At 41.8% G+C, this 17,413-nt stretch overlaps 1 protein-coding gene across 6 annotated transcripts in view; it reads right to left on the bottom strand.

Annotated features, from left to right (window-relative positions):
• Positions 1-9,054: 9,054 nt before the first annotated feature.
• Positions 9,055-17,413, bottom strand: part of PDE4D (phosphodiesterase 4D) — a 1,308,441-nt gene continuing 1,300,082 nt past the window's right edge. For 5 of the 6 annotated variants that reach the window (XM_037062899.1, XM_037062900.1, XM_037062902.1 and 2 more), the window contains 4 exons: positions 16,233-16,387; positions 15,203-15,325; positions 14,559-14,741; positions 9,055-13,917 (listed from right to left, as the gene is read on the bottom strand). In XM_037062899.1, the coding sequence (XP_036918794.1) occupies positions 13,501-13,917; positions 14,559-14,741; positions 15,203-15,325; positions 16,233-16,387 (878 nt within the window). In that variant the 3' untranslated portion in view covers positions 9,055-13,500. The remainder of the gene's footprint in view (positions 13,918-14,558; positions 14,742-15,202; positions 15,326-16,232; positions 16,388-17,413) is intronic. The other variant, XM_037062898.1, reaches the window with a different exon arrangement.

The raw sequence follows: 17,413 nt of genomic DNA, 5'->3' as shown, positions 1-17,413 counted from the left end.
GGTCCACAATGCACTGTTCAGAATGGAGCTGCTCTGATTGGTTGGTGAAGAAGCTGCTGAGGATATAGTTGTAAGCTCTGACTGGATGGGAAAAGCCTCAGTCCTGATGGTTGAAATAGGATTCCAGGAACCCCTTTATAAGGGCTGGCTCAGATGGCAGAAACAGTTCAGGCAGACCATACAGTGCAGAAGGTAGCTTAGTGCTGGCTTCTCCCTGAAGTACAGTTTGTGTGAGAGACCCCTGTATAGAAATGGCTGCTAGGTTCTGTTTTTTAAATCTGAGCCCAGTTAGCTACCAGGAGCCCTTCTTGGTAGGTATCATCTTTCTCAGGATCCACAATTTCAAGAGAGGGGACACAAAAATCCCAGAATTATTTTCTGGAGGCCAGGCCCCTCGTAGCATAGGCTTCCCCCACTAGGTGAGTGTTTTAGGAATCCATCTGTATCGGTATATCAGCTGGCATTATTGTGAGAGGCTGTGTTTAGCTTCAGTGAATCTTGCGTGAAGACTCAACATGTTTGCCCATTTCATGGTGGGTGATTTACGAGCGCACCTGTCCACACTGCACTGAAGAGTTCAGCAGTTTTGACCCCCTTTTGACCCAAAATGTCATGACCCTCATTTCCCACCCTCCCTATTTAACCAGTCTCACCATGAATGATTTTTTTGGGTTTCCCTGGATGACAAAAGTCCTCAAAGGGAAACACTACCCATGTGGAAGAGGTGAAACAAAAAATGGTAAAAGCACTAAAAGGCATCAAAACAGAAGAGTTCAAAAACAATTATTAACAACCACACCTAAAACAAAAGCAAACCAAGAGGACAGCTAGATCAGGAGTGGAACCATAGAAATGAAGAACACATGGAGGGTTAGCAACAGGGGAGTGGGAGGAGGAGAAGGGGGGAGAAGGTACAGAAAATAGCTTAGACAGTAGGTAGAAAATAGATAGGGGGAGGGCAAGAATAGTAGGGGAAATATAGAATCTAAAGAACTTGAGACACGTGGTCATAACTAAAGGGGGGAATGGTGGGGGAGGGGGTGTGTAGGGTGGAGGGGAATGAAGGGGGGAATAGAACAACTGTAATGGTATAATCAATAAAATATATAAAAAAAACTGATTTGAGCAGTGGGAAAAATGTCTCCAGAGATGTATTGTATCAAATGGAGAGTACTTTGAAGATGACTGAAGTTTAAATATGTAAGAACAGTTATATAATTTTTATAAATAAATTCCAGTTTTGGGTTTCCCTTTCATATATGCCAGAAAGTTTTAGATATATATAATTTTCAAATTTTTAGGATAATTCTGTGGGTAACTTCCACTTTAATATGGGGGTTGAACATGCATATTCTTTTATTTTGCCAAAAAAGAACATTAAAAGGATTTTCTCTGGAGGCATAAACCCATGAGGACAAAGAGAATGGAAAAGAAGATAACACAGCAACCTTGTAGAAGCTGGAAGTAGATGGATATGTAGTAATTGACCTGGAAGCAGAATTAGCGAAGACTTAAGTCCAGAGTAAGGGAAGCCCATCAATAAGCTGATGTATGCTGTAGAATCCCAGAAAGGCCAGAAGCTGGAGAATCCAGAGACCTATGGATGTGGAGGTGTGGATGGATTCTGAAAACAGGAAGATTGGTTGAAAATGGGACTAAGGGAAGATCTTAAAAGCTTCAAGAACATGAAACAAAACAATAATGGAGAAACTAGGTGATATACAAAAGGTAAGGCGCAGGACAATGAATTCCTTAATGTCAACACAGGAAATTAGCATGTCTGCAAAGATTGGAGAGAAAATGATTTTTCAACCCAGAATTCTCTACTTGACTATCACACACATAGCAGGGCAAAATACAGGCATTTGAAAAAATATTCAAGTCTCATAAAATTTACCACCGATGCATCCTTTCCCAGGACATTACTAGTGTAGGAGTCACATACCAAAGTAAGCGAAAGAAGAGAGAAGCTCGGACAACTAAAAACATTGGGATCCGGGAAACAGAAGATCCAGTCTAGCACGAGGGGAAGGGACTCCCCAGGATAAAGCCCACAGTCAAAACAAGAGCTCCAAGTCGTAGGCCCAGAAAATGACCATCTCAGATGGAGCTGGAGGTGAGACCAGGAAAGCCAAAGCTCCCGAATGTGCTCAGCCACGGTGAAAGGAGACGTACGCTCCAGCGGAGAGCATGTGATGAATGGTGATAAGGATGTTGAAAACTAAGAAAAATGGAAATAATTATTATCTCTACAAAAGCTACATAAAAAGGAAATGTGGTTATAATAAACTGCATGGATTAGATGTAAATAATTTTATATAACAATGCAAACGTTTAATAATCTAACCCCCAAAAGGATACAACTCTAGTAGAAGACTGTAAGAAAGCACGTGGAGATGAAATCTGAGGGTAAGTCCTCATCTATGAAAGTAAAAGGAGAGTATACCTAAAATTACAAAGTGAGAAAGTACAAACTAGTCATTTACACCAAGGGCAGCAAATGGAGGAAGAAAAAGTAAAAGGAGGTCTAGGTTTTTAAGGGCGCGGGACTCGGGGCATGGAGGGGTAGGATAGAATAAGGTATTCCCTTTTGTTGGTTCTCACGGACTGAATTGCATACCCACTCCCACCACTGACCTATATGTTGAAGTCCTAACCCCTAAAATCTCAGAACGTGACTTCATTTAGAGATGGGGCCTTTAGAGAAGTAATTATGTAAAATAAAAGTAATTAAGTAAGTATAAAGGTCATAGGCATGACCCTAATCCAAGCTGACCAGTCTCTTTATAAGAAGATATGTGGACACACACAACCACCAGGCGCATGCGCAGAGAAAGACCATGAGAGGACACAGAGCGGGCAGCTCAGGAGAAATCAGACCTATTAGCACAATGATCTTGGACGTTCAGCTTCCAGAGCTGTAAGAAAAACAATTTCTGTTTAAGTCACCCAGTCTGTGGTGTTTTTTATGGCAGCCTGAGCAGACTAATGTGTGGTGGTGAGTCATGTAAAACTTTGACTTTTTAAACAATGTACCTGTGTTATCTCTATATATTAAACAATAGTTCATAAATAAAATAAATGCATAAAGTACCTCTTATAAGAAAGAAAGTGAGACGAGGCTAGTTGAAGACTATGTCCCAGGTGCTGAATCTGAAGCCAGGAGCCTCTCACTCTGTGCCCAGTGATGCCCCAGCTTCCCCAGAAGTCCAAGGGGCATCACCAAGGCCAAGCGTTGGGACTGCTTTTGTCCTCTCACATGGATGAGCTGGCATGCAATGTCTTTAATCTACTTTTAGAGCCAGGCTCTGGACACCACAGGCTCTCAAAAGCCAAATGTGATGGCTAATTGCTAAAACATGTCTGGGTGTGTCTGTATTTCTGAAAGAGATTTGAATCCGTAGACTGAATAAAAAGATGGCCCTCACCAATGTGGGTGGGCATGATCCCATCCATTCAGGGCCTGCAGAGATCCACCAGCTGGAGAAAGGGCAAAGGGCAGCTCTTTGCTTGAGCCGTGACAACACCTTCAGCTGCCCTCAGATATCAGTGCTTCCTGGTTCCTGGGCCTTCAGACTCGGATTGGGACTTACACCATTGGCTTTCCCGGCTCTCAAGCGCTCAGACTTGGGCTGAATTTACAACCCTAGCTTTACTGATTTGCCAGTTTACAGATGGCCATCACGGGATTTCTTGGTTTCTATAACTGCATGAGCCGATTTCTGTAATAAATCTCTCCATCCGTCCATTCATCCATCCATCCAACCAGCCAATTTGTTCTGTTTCTCTAGAGAGCCCTAAACCACTCAGAAATCATGTCCTTGCTTCTGTATGTTCTGCTTCAGGCAATCTGAAACCTCACTGCTGGGCCCTTTCCTTAAGCATTATCATATCACCCTGAAACCATCAATGGCTCCCTTTTATGTTTCTCATTAGGCCTTTCTTGGGATCAATTAGCATTTCTCTTTAGAATCCATTCTGGAGCTGTGAAAGGAACACAAACCGGCGGGTAGGGGTTGGTGAGAGATCTAGGGTCCTCTAGCCATCTCAGATGTTGAGTTTGCTCTAAACCCATGCTTCTCCAGCATCTTTGGTGCATGATCTAAAGCAGAAAATATATTTTACCTGGCAACTGTGCACATACGCACAGGCATGTACAAATGCACACACGTATGTGAAATGGGAATTTCAAAAAACTAAACTTACTCTTATGTGTGGGACACAGTAAAGTTTTTTAATGCTACTATAGTTCTTTTTATTTTTAGTGCTCACTGAAACCGTCTTTTAACTTTATAATCCATTAATGGATTAAAGGCTACAGCTTGAAAAATATTGTCTGAAGTTTGCAGTGAGATTAACTTTTGTTCATTTGCTCTCATAACACTGTGAAGAATGTAGAGCAGATTTTAATATCCTAATTCCAATACTTAAAAAAAATTTTAAAGTAGAATTCAGAGATTAATGAACATGCCTAATTAGTTAACAGCTAATTTGGGGCTGAAGCCCCAGCCAAGGGGCTTCTACTGTGCCAAGGCACTTCCACCCCTGCTTCCAGCCCAGGCTCACGGGCAAGTTGTTGGAAAAGATAGTGGGTGTGTTAGATTCTTTCAGGGGCAAGTAATAGAAGGTGCAATCATTTATGGCTTCAATTATAAGAGGTGGTCACTGTCTCACATACTTATTCAGAAGTAGGGTTGATTATTTCACGAGTCAAAAACAGCTTCAAAGACTCAGGCTCTACCACCTGCTTTGACACCCTCAGTATTTGTGTCTTAGGTTGTTTCTCTCATGGTCTCAAGAAAACAGTCCAACTATGATGGCCTCCAGGACAATTTCCAAAGTCCAGGAGAGACAGTGTCCCTTCCTTTTCTCCCTTAGTAAGAGTAAGGGGTAGTTTCCCCGAAGACTCCTGTGCCTCCTGGTTCAGAACCACAACATTGCAAGCCTGCCCTAACCTAGCCACCTGCAAGCAGGGAGGACCTGCCCTCAGGCTCAGCGTCAGTCTGTGGGACTGAGCAGAGACGGAGTCTCCCTGGAAATCCCTAACTTCACAAAACCTAAACAAATTTCAACTTCCATTTACCCTGGAAGCAAGTGAGGGGGGAGGGGTGACAATACTTGAGTAGGCAACTAAGAGTGTCCTTTACAGTGGGTGTGGGTAAAACTTCCCAGAAGGCGAAGACTACCACAGTCTCTCTCATTCTCCTCCTCTCCTTTGTTTCTAGGAACTGATTCCTTCAACTCCACTTCAGTCTCATATGCTCCTCCATCTGCCTTTGGTCCCCAGCTCTCTCAATTCCTGAATATCCAGTCTCTTTTTCATTCTATGCCAATTCATACCCTCCCCTCCCACTCTTCCCCATCAACCTCATTCATTCATTCATTCATTCATTCATTCATTCATTCATATAATTACCCAGTTGTCATTCTTTTCCTGTTTGAGAACCCTGGCTATATCGCAGACACTGAACAAAGCCATGGGGAAACAAAGATAAGTAAGAAAGAGTCTCTGCCCATTAAAGGTCCTATTTTATACACAATGCACGTGTACACGCATACTCAAGTTTGGCATCTGCTATTCTGAATGTACAGGGTGGCATGTAGCTCAGGGTTTCTAGGTAACAAGAGCGAGAGGGAGGGATCAGAGTGATAGCAGTTCATTTGGGAGGCGCACACCTTTGGGTAGTAGGGTGAGGAAATAAGGATTGAGGCCCAAAGTAGCAAGTGAAGTAGGAAAAGGAAGGGAAGTAGGAATGAAGGGAATCAGGGTGTCATGATATGTTTCCATACCGGCTACTGCCTCACAGTCAAGAGACAGTGCAGGCGTCTGGGAAGGGGCTCTCTCTGAGCAGGAACTCAGGGATTGTCCCGAAGAACTTCAAAGAGCAGGTCAGGGAGAGAGGAGAAGAAACTAATCAGCCTGGCTCCCTCTCATCTCCGGATTCCAAAGGATAAAGTTAATCCTATGGTCAAAATGAATCCCCTGAATTTCTGAGTTGTGTCATTTGGCCCCTTTGGTGCCCCCTGTCATGCCAGACGCAAGCCCTGTGTGTTGTGTGGCTTCATCTGATGACCAAAGCAGAGGGGCACCAGCCTGTGTGACTGAAGAGAGCCACAGTGGGCAGCTGAAGACTGTTAAGGTGCTCAGGCCCTGCCCACTCCACTAATGGTCTCTCAGGGAAAACACAGATGTGATTTTCTGTTAGTCTCTTCTCACCTTTGAACGACATTTTGATCTTTACACTCCTTAGCCCATGCCGACTTATAATGTGTGATGTTGTGATTCTATAACAAGGAATACACAGTTGATCTTTCTCCCAGTTTCAGATACAGAGCTCCCCAAACCCTTGGAATGTCCTAAGTGACAAGAGCCACGAAGGTGATTTCTTAGGGTAATTAATAGGTGACTGGAAAACACCAAAGGACGGTGGGGGGGGGGGGGGGGGCGTGCTGTTTTCCAGGGTAACCCACGTGGTATTAGAGGGCTGGAATGTTCAGTTGCTACCACCTTGACCTTTTTACTAAGACAATCTACACTTAACAATGACTATTATGGGGAATGTTCCAATTAGGCATGCCCTTGAAAGCAAAAGGTTCTCAAGCAACAAAAAATGGGATACCTATTTTAAGTGGAATGCAGAGGCCTCCAAAAGGTTTCAAAATTCCAAAATAGCTTCATGGCAAAAGGCTAACGAAAAATCAATGACACAGGAGGTTCCTAAAACAAGATTGCGACTCTTCCTCCTCCTCCTCCTCCTCCTCCTCTCCACCTTACCTGAGCACTCACCAACCCTCTGTCCACACTGCCTTTCCACTCTGGAGATCGCAGGGCAGTCAGTAACCACCTCTAAATTATCTGGCAGCTGCAACAGCCTCAAAGTCAGAACCTAAAACACCTGGGCCTCTTTTGCACCCTTCTGTGTCCATCATCAAAACACCGGCTCAGAAATCTCTGTCAATTGCATCCAACCGGGACCCTGGAAAAACGACTGTATGTACTCAATGGTTCTGGTAAACCCCTTCGCAGCAGCTCAAAGGCCCTAGGATCCACCCGTGAAGTGTTGATGGGACTCCCAGGGATTCTCCAGTAAAGTGCTATCAGTTATGCCCTCACACAGCCAACGAGAAAGTAAAATTAAAATCAGTGGAAAACTTTTTCACATTCTGGTAGATACTGGGGCTTCACTCTCTACTGTAAGACCCACTCATTTTGGACCCTGCACATGGATCCCAGGAAAACTCGCAGAAGCTGAGAGTGAGAATTCTTACCGAAGTCAGCTTTCCTCTAACTCTGTCCTGTCCAGTCCAGAGAGTAAGGTAAAATTTCAGGTGGTCCCTTTCTTTCTAAATCCGGACTCACTGACTGTCCATTCTCTCTCTCCTAGGAGCAGCAACTTTTTTTGGGCACAACGTATTGCCATCAATAAACACATTTTCCAGTTTTGTCTTCCACTCACAAATTTAGCACCTTTCCATCTTAACTAAGCAAGTATCACACACTGTAGTCGTAACTTTGCAGTTTGAGGTGTGACAGCAAAACCAGCACAAATTTCTTTTTCCTTTATCACGATTTCAGATAGATTTGTTCTTACCATGGATCCTAGCAAACACAGCACACTTTTTTTCTTTCCTTATTAATGTAAGAACTTTCACATTTTCACTTAAAGGAAGCACTTTACAGCTTCCTTTGGCATGTCTAAATCGCCAGCGTTACTATCCATGCACTTGGGGGCCGTTTTCAAAGTCAAATAAGGGCTCCTTGAGCACAAACACTGCAGACCCCTCAACAGCCAGTCTGATGACCTAGATGCCTAGAAAGTGGCTAACAGGTGGGGCAGATGTACAGCTTGGAGATGCGATTCATGTCCTGGGGTGTGGGAGGGAGCAAGACCCGCGAGATTTCGTCGCGCTACTCCGAATGGCGCACAATTGAAAACTTATGATTTTGTTCATTTCTGGAATATTCCATCTAATGTTTTCTGACCGCAGTTGACTGCAGCTAACTGAAACTGCAGAAAGAAAAATCATGAATAAGTGGAGAGTACTATACCTTATTCTAGTAGTTAAGATCTGGAGATTAACATGTGTACTAAATTTCTGCTGATTCCTTCTCTTTAAGATGCTAAAATGTATTGATTATCAGACTGGATTATATCCAACATCAATTTGGTGGCTTTACTTAACAAATGTTAAGCAGGTGCATCAGGCAGGTTTAGGTGTGAGGATACACCAGTGAGGGAGGTGCCTTTGCTCTCACAGAGCCCTGTTCTGGCGGGCCAGACAGGCAATACATAAACAGATGCAGCTGTTAGTTTGTGATAAGCATTATAAAAAATAAAGCAGGGGGAGGAATAATGAGTGACGGAGCAGGGATGGTTTCCTTCCATTTCTCCAGGGGCCTCAATTCCTTTGTACCTCAGAACTTCAGCAAGTGACGTTTCCCTGTCTGGGTCCCCTCCCTCTTCCTTTCCACTCCCCCTTCAGCTGGTTTCCTCTCACTGTTGCTTCAGAGCTCAGCCCAAAAGAACTTCCTTCAGGAAGGCAGAAGAGAACAAGTTCAGGTTCCCACTGAGTTATCGCCCCAGAGGTTCTCCTGAGCACATGTGTGATGATGGCGCCTGTGCGAAGGTGCTCAGGGCCTTTGTCCCCTCCACAGTGCAAGGTCAGGGAAGCAGAAGCCACGCATTTTCTTCATGGCTGAGTCTCCAGAACCTTGCAGTTTGCAGAGTGGCTACCCAACGACCAAATGTCGGATGTCTGGTCACCTTTCAGTGTGCTGGAATATTCAATTAAACAGAGAAGTCTGCTTCCCAAGCCTCATTACAAAACACTGCGCTTAGCCCTCTAGGCCATTTTAAATAACTTTGGCAATTTCTTTCTATAGAAAGGTTGACCTACACAATTGTTTCATTTGATTATGAATATCAATACTAGCTAATGTCACTATCTTTTTCATGTCACTTTAACAATCTTCATTACTATTAGAAACCTGTGTGGACTAAACTACAGTTTTAGTTAATCTTTTATTTGTAAAAGATTGAGTCATGAATAGGCAGAATCAACCCATGCTTTTATTTTCATTGCATATAAAAATTTCATATGAAGGTATTGATGTACAGTACTATCCCCATGGGCTGTAAGAGAGGCTAAGAAACCACTAAAAGAATTGTCATTTATAATGCTCACACACAAGTTACCACTCTGAGAACATTATCTAAGGAAATAAAATTAAAAACAACTAAAATCAGTAACGAAGGATGTGTTTTTGTAATTATAGTGTCCCCTTTGTACTGTGTAAAATGAAAGTAATCAAATTCCTTTGGGCCAGGGCTGCTAAAATCTACAGTTTGTGTCAAAAAATAAAACCAAATAATAGAAGGCTCATTTTTCCTAAAAAAAGAATCTCTCCTTTCACTAAGCCATATTTTCTGAGGGCTGGGCAGCAGTGGAAAAAAGTTTCCTCATCATCCACTGGGAATTTGCCATAGCTTTTTGGAGCTGACCATTGTGAAAGGTGAATTTTAAAATCCTAAAGCAATATAAGTTCTGCAGAAACAAATTCTAGAGAACGGTAAATCCTTTATGCTATGTCAATTGGCATCATATAAAACGTGTATCATAGGGACTTACACACTAAAAATTTTGGTTGATCTTAAAGAAAAATTCCAGGGTTAAAAAATGACATTTTTCATGTGGTATCTTAATATGATAGGAAGCAATGAATAAATGATTAACCAGCAGGTGAGACCCTTGGCTCTACTTTCAAATCAAATTCACTTGCTTATGTGCTCTAGGTGCCAAAAATACTTTTTATAATCACTAGACAAGAATATATTTTTCCCAGTAGTGTTGGAAGTAGAAAACAAATCAATGTAACTAACTCAAGATCAACAGATGGGGAAAACATCTGTCCCCCATGCAGCGCTGCTTTGTGGCAAGGAGTCCTTAAGCTTGTATCTCAAAAGGGTCCTTGGATCTTCCAGAGGTCGTCTGTGGTTTTGCAAAACCCAGCCACCACCAGAAAACCAGCGGATTCAAAGCTTGGATGTGAAATGCCCAGCCCTAGCCTCACTGTAACCTTACTTTCAAATGCAGCAAAACAGAAGAAAATATTGGTTAAAGTTAAGGCACAGCCCTGGGACCAAAGACCTGCAGCTATGTTTTTAAATTTATATATCTTTATGTATTTTATAGTTTTTCTTGAATTTTCCATAAACAGGCTCTAAGGTGACAAGACTATATTACAGGAGAAAAGAAAATGTACAAGGAGTATGTATACACACCATTCATTCTCTCACCAAGAGTTTCCAAATATATCAACACCATCCCATCATGGGCTGATGTTTTAATAAGAACTGATAATTTACAATTAACATTACAGTATGTACATTACAATAAATACATGGTTGTAAACAGACAAACAAGACTGTATTACAGGTAAGGTCATTTGGTGAGAAAAAAATGCATGGCACAAAAAATAAATAATGCATCCAAAAATTATCATAAAGCTTTCCGTGAAATCCATTTCATTCAAGTTTTTTCCTTATCTGCAATTTGTTCTATCTACATTATTTTGTTGTGAATGTTAAGTGACGTAAAATAAAATAAAATTAAAACAGCATTATTATGTTTAGTAACTTGCAAGCTGAAATGTACTGGTTTTATGCAAACTTGGACATTTTTTCCCCATACAGTACCCAGGTATTGCATTTTCTTATGGCGTTTTAGGAAACATAAAGCCACTTGTGAAAGGATGTTATCTTTAAAGCGGTGCACAATTCTGAAGCACACTTGGGCGAGAGAGGAGGAGAGAGAAAAAGGAGAAAGAAGGGAGGGGGTAAACTGATCGTACAGTGCATTAGTCCCTGTCTCTCGGACATCACGCATTTTCTACAATTTGATTGTCAATCGGTGGGTAACTTCACCATATGTGACCACTAAAAATTTAACAAATTGAAAAAAGAAAGCATCTCATTTTTTAGTGCAGATGTAAACCCTTTCGGGTCTGGATTTGTTTGTGACATATTGCTGTTCAAAATTTTTTTTCATTATTAAGATTCTAGGCACTCTGTGGGGGAAACACCAAGTATTCGGGAGAGGAGGGAATGAGAATATTTTGGAAAAGGGAATAAACCCGAGATTCTTTGCCTTTCCTTCTAGACCTCCATCAGGGATAAATAAAACTAAAACAGAAACGAATTTCTGGACAAATGTGGGACATTACCTGAAAGGCTACCGTCCGATCTTCACAGGGGAAGGAGGGTGGAAACCCGATCACTAATCAGCGGATCGCTATTCCGCTCTGTGTGAAAGATCGGAGCCTCATGAGTTCCCGCCAGTGGGTCTTTGGGGGATTAAAACAGGAACTCTCTTCCACTCGGTCATTTCCCTGGCTGGTTATTTACCACTTATTTCCAGGTTTCCTGCAGCATCCCAAATATAAACATTTTTCAGGGTTACACTGTTTCTTAACCATTTTATTTATTTTCCATTTAGTCAGATACTGACCCCCCTTAGTTCTATGTCAATTCTTGGGTATCCATGTGAAAAATGATTATTTGGGTTCCAAACTCTTCACAGAGAAGGCAAACACTGTATTAAGAGCTGAAATGGGAAGAAAGTCCATGCGAAATAAGTGCCCCAAGATGCCAACTGAAGGTAAATACTGGGAATTAATCTCTAAAATTGTAATAAAATTCTTGCTGCTAAATTCAGCCAAGGGTGATCTATAGTTTTTATTTCTGCAGAATCTTTCTACCCAACCCAGTATTCCAAGGCGGCACTAGATGGCCAAACGCCTGGCGCTGGTGGCAGCGCCAACCTCTTGCCCTCAGTGTGACTGAGGCGGTTCTCCTCTACAAGACGTACTTACGGAGCAACGATAACTGACAAAGCGGTTCCCACTTGTTACGCGCTTGTCCATTAAGGAGGGTGGTTGCTCCACTTCAAAGGGCTTTTCAAGAATATTCCTTATATAGTCTTCATCCCATGGTAAAATCATAGAAACAAAGGAACATTAGTTTTACTGGTGTTTCTGAATATATTCTGCTAATATTTCGAAAACTGCCCAATTAGCTGTTGCCTCTCCTCTGTAAATCAAGTCAAAAGCTAGTCATTCCATGTGACCTCGCCGTAGAAATGAATGCTAACTCTAACCTACCTGTTTTTCCCCCATCAATCAAAATGGCAATGATATAGTCAATAAGACCCTATCTATGAATGTGGACAGAGGTTCAAACACACGCTAAATAATAAGGCGGCACAAGGAGCAACAGGTGTTCTGGCTACAACTGACTGTGGAAACAATAAAAATGAGCAGGATGTATGTGGGTTATTATGAAGACATGCACTTAGGAATGAGGGTCTACTGACAGAGCAAACAGTTACCCGAAGACACTAAGTAGGAAAATATCTAAAAAAGACTGACCATTGTAGCTACTGGGTATTTATATATCTCTCATTTGCTTCAGACAACACCAACTGATGACTGAATGTCCATGAGGCTTAAGACACATTAGAAAGGACGCACATAGAAATTTTACTGAACGAACACTTTGCACACGGTGAAGGAAAGTGTCAGTGAGGAGCAACTCTGCCTATTGGAAAAGAGTGAAACAAAAGGCAACGTAAACGAAGACCTACAAAAAGAGCTTCTTGCAACACAAAATTAGTTTTCATTTTAAAATATGGAAGTCATTGGTATATAAAACAATGAACCACTACAAATTAGTTAATTGCTATGAACTATAAGGTGCAAGTAAAATTCGTAAATTAGATTTATCCAGTGTAGCACAGATTTGTACTGAAAACTTGCAAGTTACTCCTTAGAAAAAAATAACCAGTGGCAAATGAAGTTCTGAACAGAGTTTTTTTAAATATAATACCTCAATACATTTAATAATAAAAGTAAGCTCTACAAAAAGTCCGTTTTACATATCATACAAAATGTAGAGGTCGGTGCAGCTCACTGAACCACACTGTTCAGTCATGTATCAGGAAGACTTGAAATTAGAAAATTATGTGATTTCTGTGGCTCATCTTCCTTCTGGTAACAGATTGACGCTGTGTCTTGTTCCTGACCCGTGTGCTGCTTCATTCATTAGTTCACTCCGTCTGTGTAATGCCTCCTTTCCGCTGCAAATATCACAAGCAAATAAAAAGACAAGAAATCCCAAGTCATATCAACTTCTGGGCTGTCAGATGAGCCACGCTGTCTTGGAAACATTTTGGAGTTGATTTTTCTCTGCTTTGTCAGCATTTCCAAGCTGAAATCTTGACAAAATGCTGTTTGTGATGATATCCCCCTCACTCGGATGACATGGAGGTGAAAAAACTGGTTACAATATTCCTGAGCGCCAGACTGAGTAGTCAAGGTCAGTTTTGTTCAACAAACGTCCTGGCAGATGACAGTGAGGTGTGACCATGGTTGTGGCATGTGACATGCACTTTGGAAACAATTTTTCTACTAAAAAAAAAAAGGCGCGAGAGTCTTTTGCACTGTTACGTGTCAGGAGAATGATCGTCTATCACAGAGGCTTCCGGCTGGCTTCCCTCCTCTTCCCCCACTGCTTCCTCTTCCACCTGTTCATCCAGGGGGATCTCGGTGGACTCCGAGTCTTGAGTACAGAGAGTCTTGGAGTCGCTGCAGCTAGTGTCTTCTTCTACTTGACTTCCACTGTCCTTTTCAGTGTCTGACTCGCCGTCCTCCTCTAAAGTGAGTTCAAACTGGAACTTCTCGGTCTGACCCTGCCGGCCCTCCTCCTGGTCGTCAGGTGCTGGGGAGGGGCTCTGAGGAATTGTGCTCTGGTACCATTCACGATTGTCCTCCAAAGTGTCCAAAATATCCTGGGCATCAGGGTGTACAAGGTCTGCCCATGTCTCCCAGAGAGGATGAACGATATAGTCTATGAAGCCCACCTAGTTAGAAAGAAATCCAGTTTGAGTACAGGACTTAGGACTAAGGAAGAATGGAACAGCCAATATATAGATGAACTGAGAGAGTGGAAATAATGTCGTGTTTGCCACATGGATTCAGATAACTGAATTCACTTTAGAATTCAGATTAAACTATTTCTATACCTATAAATATACTATGTGAATATAGTCATTAATGAATATAATGCCATAAGATTGTATAAATGACTATATGAATATAAGTCATAATAATGAAGGAGGTTTTTGGCTTTCAAACACTAATGTAAAATTAAACTTACAAAAATAAAGTACGACAGTGGTACCCGGTACTTGTTAATTTGTTCCGGAATTTAATGACGAGTACCGAAGCCTATGAGTATCAAACAATGAAGCATTTTCTCTCGTGCAGTGGCATCATGACTCGAACAAGTTCTAGCAAGTGCAATGAGCAAGGCCAAGTGCTGAAATATATTTTTCTTGTCAAAATGTGAGTAGTAGAGGGTTTGACGAGTTCCAAAGCCAACAAGTACTGAGGTATGACTAACGTAAAAATCACTCAACTACGGTGTGATGTGGATACACTGGAGTGCAATGCTGAAGCTGTAGCTTTGTTCTGTCTGAAAGCTCTATGCTCCGTGCCTCACCTGTGATTTTTCCACAGACGCATTGTGCTTGTCACACATCGGACTTATCTCCATGCCCCGCTCCCTCTCTCGGTCCCCCTGGCGGAAGAACTCCTCCATGATGCGGTCCGTCCACTGGCGGTACAGCTGGAGAGGCTTCGTGGGGTTGCTCAGGTCCGCGCAGTGCACCATGTTCTGGAGGACCTAAAAGAGACGAATGCTTTCTCTATTCAGCACCTGCTCCTTTGAAATTTTTTTTTTTACTAGAAATTCACATGAACTGACTGTGACAATTTAAAAATACATGTAGTGTAAGATTCATTCCAAACAGTTCAACCCTGATGTGTCTGTGTATGGTTCACACTTATATTAATAGTCCCAAATTACACCACCTCTACTGCATCTCAGTTTCGAGAGAAACTATTCATGCACTCAGCTGATTAGATTCAGAGCTGCTTAAGTCGCTGGTTTTGTGGGATGTTAGCACTTTCTTTTTAAGTGAACATCCAAATGAAATAGCATTTCATCTGGTTAATTCTAAAGATAAAGAGTTTGGATAAAATTGCTGCTTATAATTACTAAAATCACTAGCTAGGAGAAAGGAGAGATGAATCTTATCAAAGCTAGATACATAGATGCGTGTGAACATTCAAGTAATGCTTTACCTGAATCCTATCCGAATAATTGTCAAGAAGTAGCACTCCAGAACTTGTCACTTTCTTAGTTTCAACCATAGTTTTCAAATCGGCCAGTAGATTCATGTGTTTTGACATGTCTGTTGCAAGTACCTTAAAAATAAAGAGTATTTTATTAACTGAAAAAGTCCAGAGGCAAAAAGAATTTGCAGATAAGTTATTATGCAGAACATGAGAGGAAATGAAAAGCCACTCCGTCACCGAGTAGCAGTGTGTGGAAACTCTTCACCACATTCTGGGGCACAGCTTTTTCCCCTTCATTGTCAGGTTTTCTGGAAGCCCAGATATGCATGTGTAACATGTAGGCATGTTAGGCACGACAACCACTTTTATGATGGGAAAAAAGAGAAACGGTATCTCCATGATTAAGACACCATCACATGTTTTTTCCATTCCTTGGACTAGAAAGCGGTTTCTGAATGACGATGAACTGATTGGAGCCGGCTCACGGAGCACTCAGAAACCAGATTCTCTGGGTGATTCTGTGCCCACCCAGGACAGACCATTCCTGTCTCTGTGTACAAAGCTTAACAGAATGCCTTTTTTGATAACCAAAGAGTTTCCTGTGTCTTGTAATCACTGTGAATAATATGCACAGAGAAAATATTAAAATCACAGTAGGTTTCTAAATGGCACCGTCTCTGACGGAGACTCCCCCCAACCACCAACTTTTTGGATTAAAAAGTTCAAGCTGCGGCCAGCATCCTCTGCTCTCGTTATCATCTAGTCTGCCCGTCACCAGACCAGAGGAGTTCTGAACAGAAAACTAGAATGATGAGGGTAAGCTGTCATTACTCTTAAATTCAAACGGCTAGAAGTCAAAAAAGAAAAAAAGAAACCTATTATGGAAGTTCATCGCCAGCAGCAGGGGCAGTTTCTCCAACATAAAGGGAAATAATAGGTTTAAAAATACACAGTTCCTTCCATCTAACACGTATTCTTGTTCATTTTAAAACAGTTTGCATCACAGTTCTCTTTTTTGATTTTATCAACTACTTACAATGTCAATGACCATTTTCCTTAATGATTGTCTTTGCTTTTTGGTCAAGTTCTGGAAAATGTCACAGTTTTCTTCTTGAAGCAACTTAAAGCCCACGGCCAAGTGATGGTTCTCCAAGACCGAAGAATCATTGTACATCAAGGCAAGTTCAGAATCTTAAAAGAAGGATGAGCTAAGATTAGCAAAGCCATTTATTCCAAGGTTATCTTATTCTTCATCTTCTGAGATACTTTGGGCCTAGGATGCGGTTTCCTCTAAATACCTTGGCTGGCCTTTCCACCACAGGACAACTCAGAGAGAACGTACCAGTTACTGTCTCAGTGGGAAGGGCACTGGAATCATAAGAGTAAAATCCCAGTGTGACTGACGTGTGGCAAGTCATTTCACCCCGTGGGCCTCAGCCTTCCCTCTTCTAAAGTGAAATAACCGGAACAGGTGGATTTTAACCTCCCTTCCAGATCTGCCACAGGTTGTTCTACAAGCTAGGCAGAATGTGACATTATCCTTAACATTTGCAACATATCTGAAGCATGAGGTATTGTGTTCTTGAAAAGTGTTCATCACCTAGCTAACATTTCATATAACATAAGGATCATGTAGGATTGCCTGCACTCAGAGAGGGTATGAGAACAGTTTGGAACACACCCACACAAGATATTGAATTTGTTTAGGCTGCTCTTACTTATTTTTATTCACAGAATAGCTTTGAAAGAGCAGCTTTATTCGTTTTTCCATTTCCTTTTCCAAGCACCACTCTGGAAAAGGAAAGCAGTCATTCTGTTACACGTGTGTCATGTCCTTTCTACCCACACACGCAGGGCGTCACACAGAGGTGGACATCAGGCTGCCTGCGTAACTCACAGTGAGAATGCTGCTCTGTCTCACAACCGCCCCGGACCTGCAGACTTCAGGCAGGGAGAGATCCTGCCCCCTAACTAGCTCCTGTAAACAGCAGACCGGATGTATGCGAGAGTCATTAAAAAAATTGACTGGTACTTGAATCTGACTCCACTTAAGTCCTTATAAAGACTAAAAGTGCATGCGCTTGATCTTGTTTACTGACTGATGTACAGAAAATATATTTGGAAACATATATTCTTTTCTAAGAAAAAAATCCAGTGCTACTCAATGACTATTTTAAAGGAGCGAGGGAGAAGAGAGCTTCAAGATACATTTCTACT

The sequence above is a fragment of the Sturnira hondurensis genome, unplaced genomic scaffold (genome assembly GCF_014824575.4).
Source record: "Sturnira hondurensis isolate 20B ecotype Veracruz unplaced genomic scaffold, ASM1482457v3 Scaffold0014384, whole genome shotgun sequence".
Taxonomy (NCBI): domain Eukaryota; kingdom Metazoa; phylum Chordata; class Mammalia; order Chiroptera; family Phyllostomidae; genus Sturnira; species Sturnira hondurensis.
Note: the sequence above shows the minus strand (reverse complement) of the source record. Positions and strands in the feature narration are given on the sequence as shown.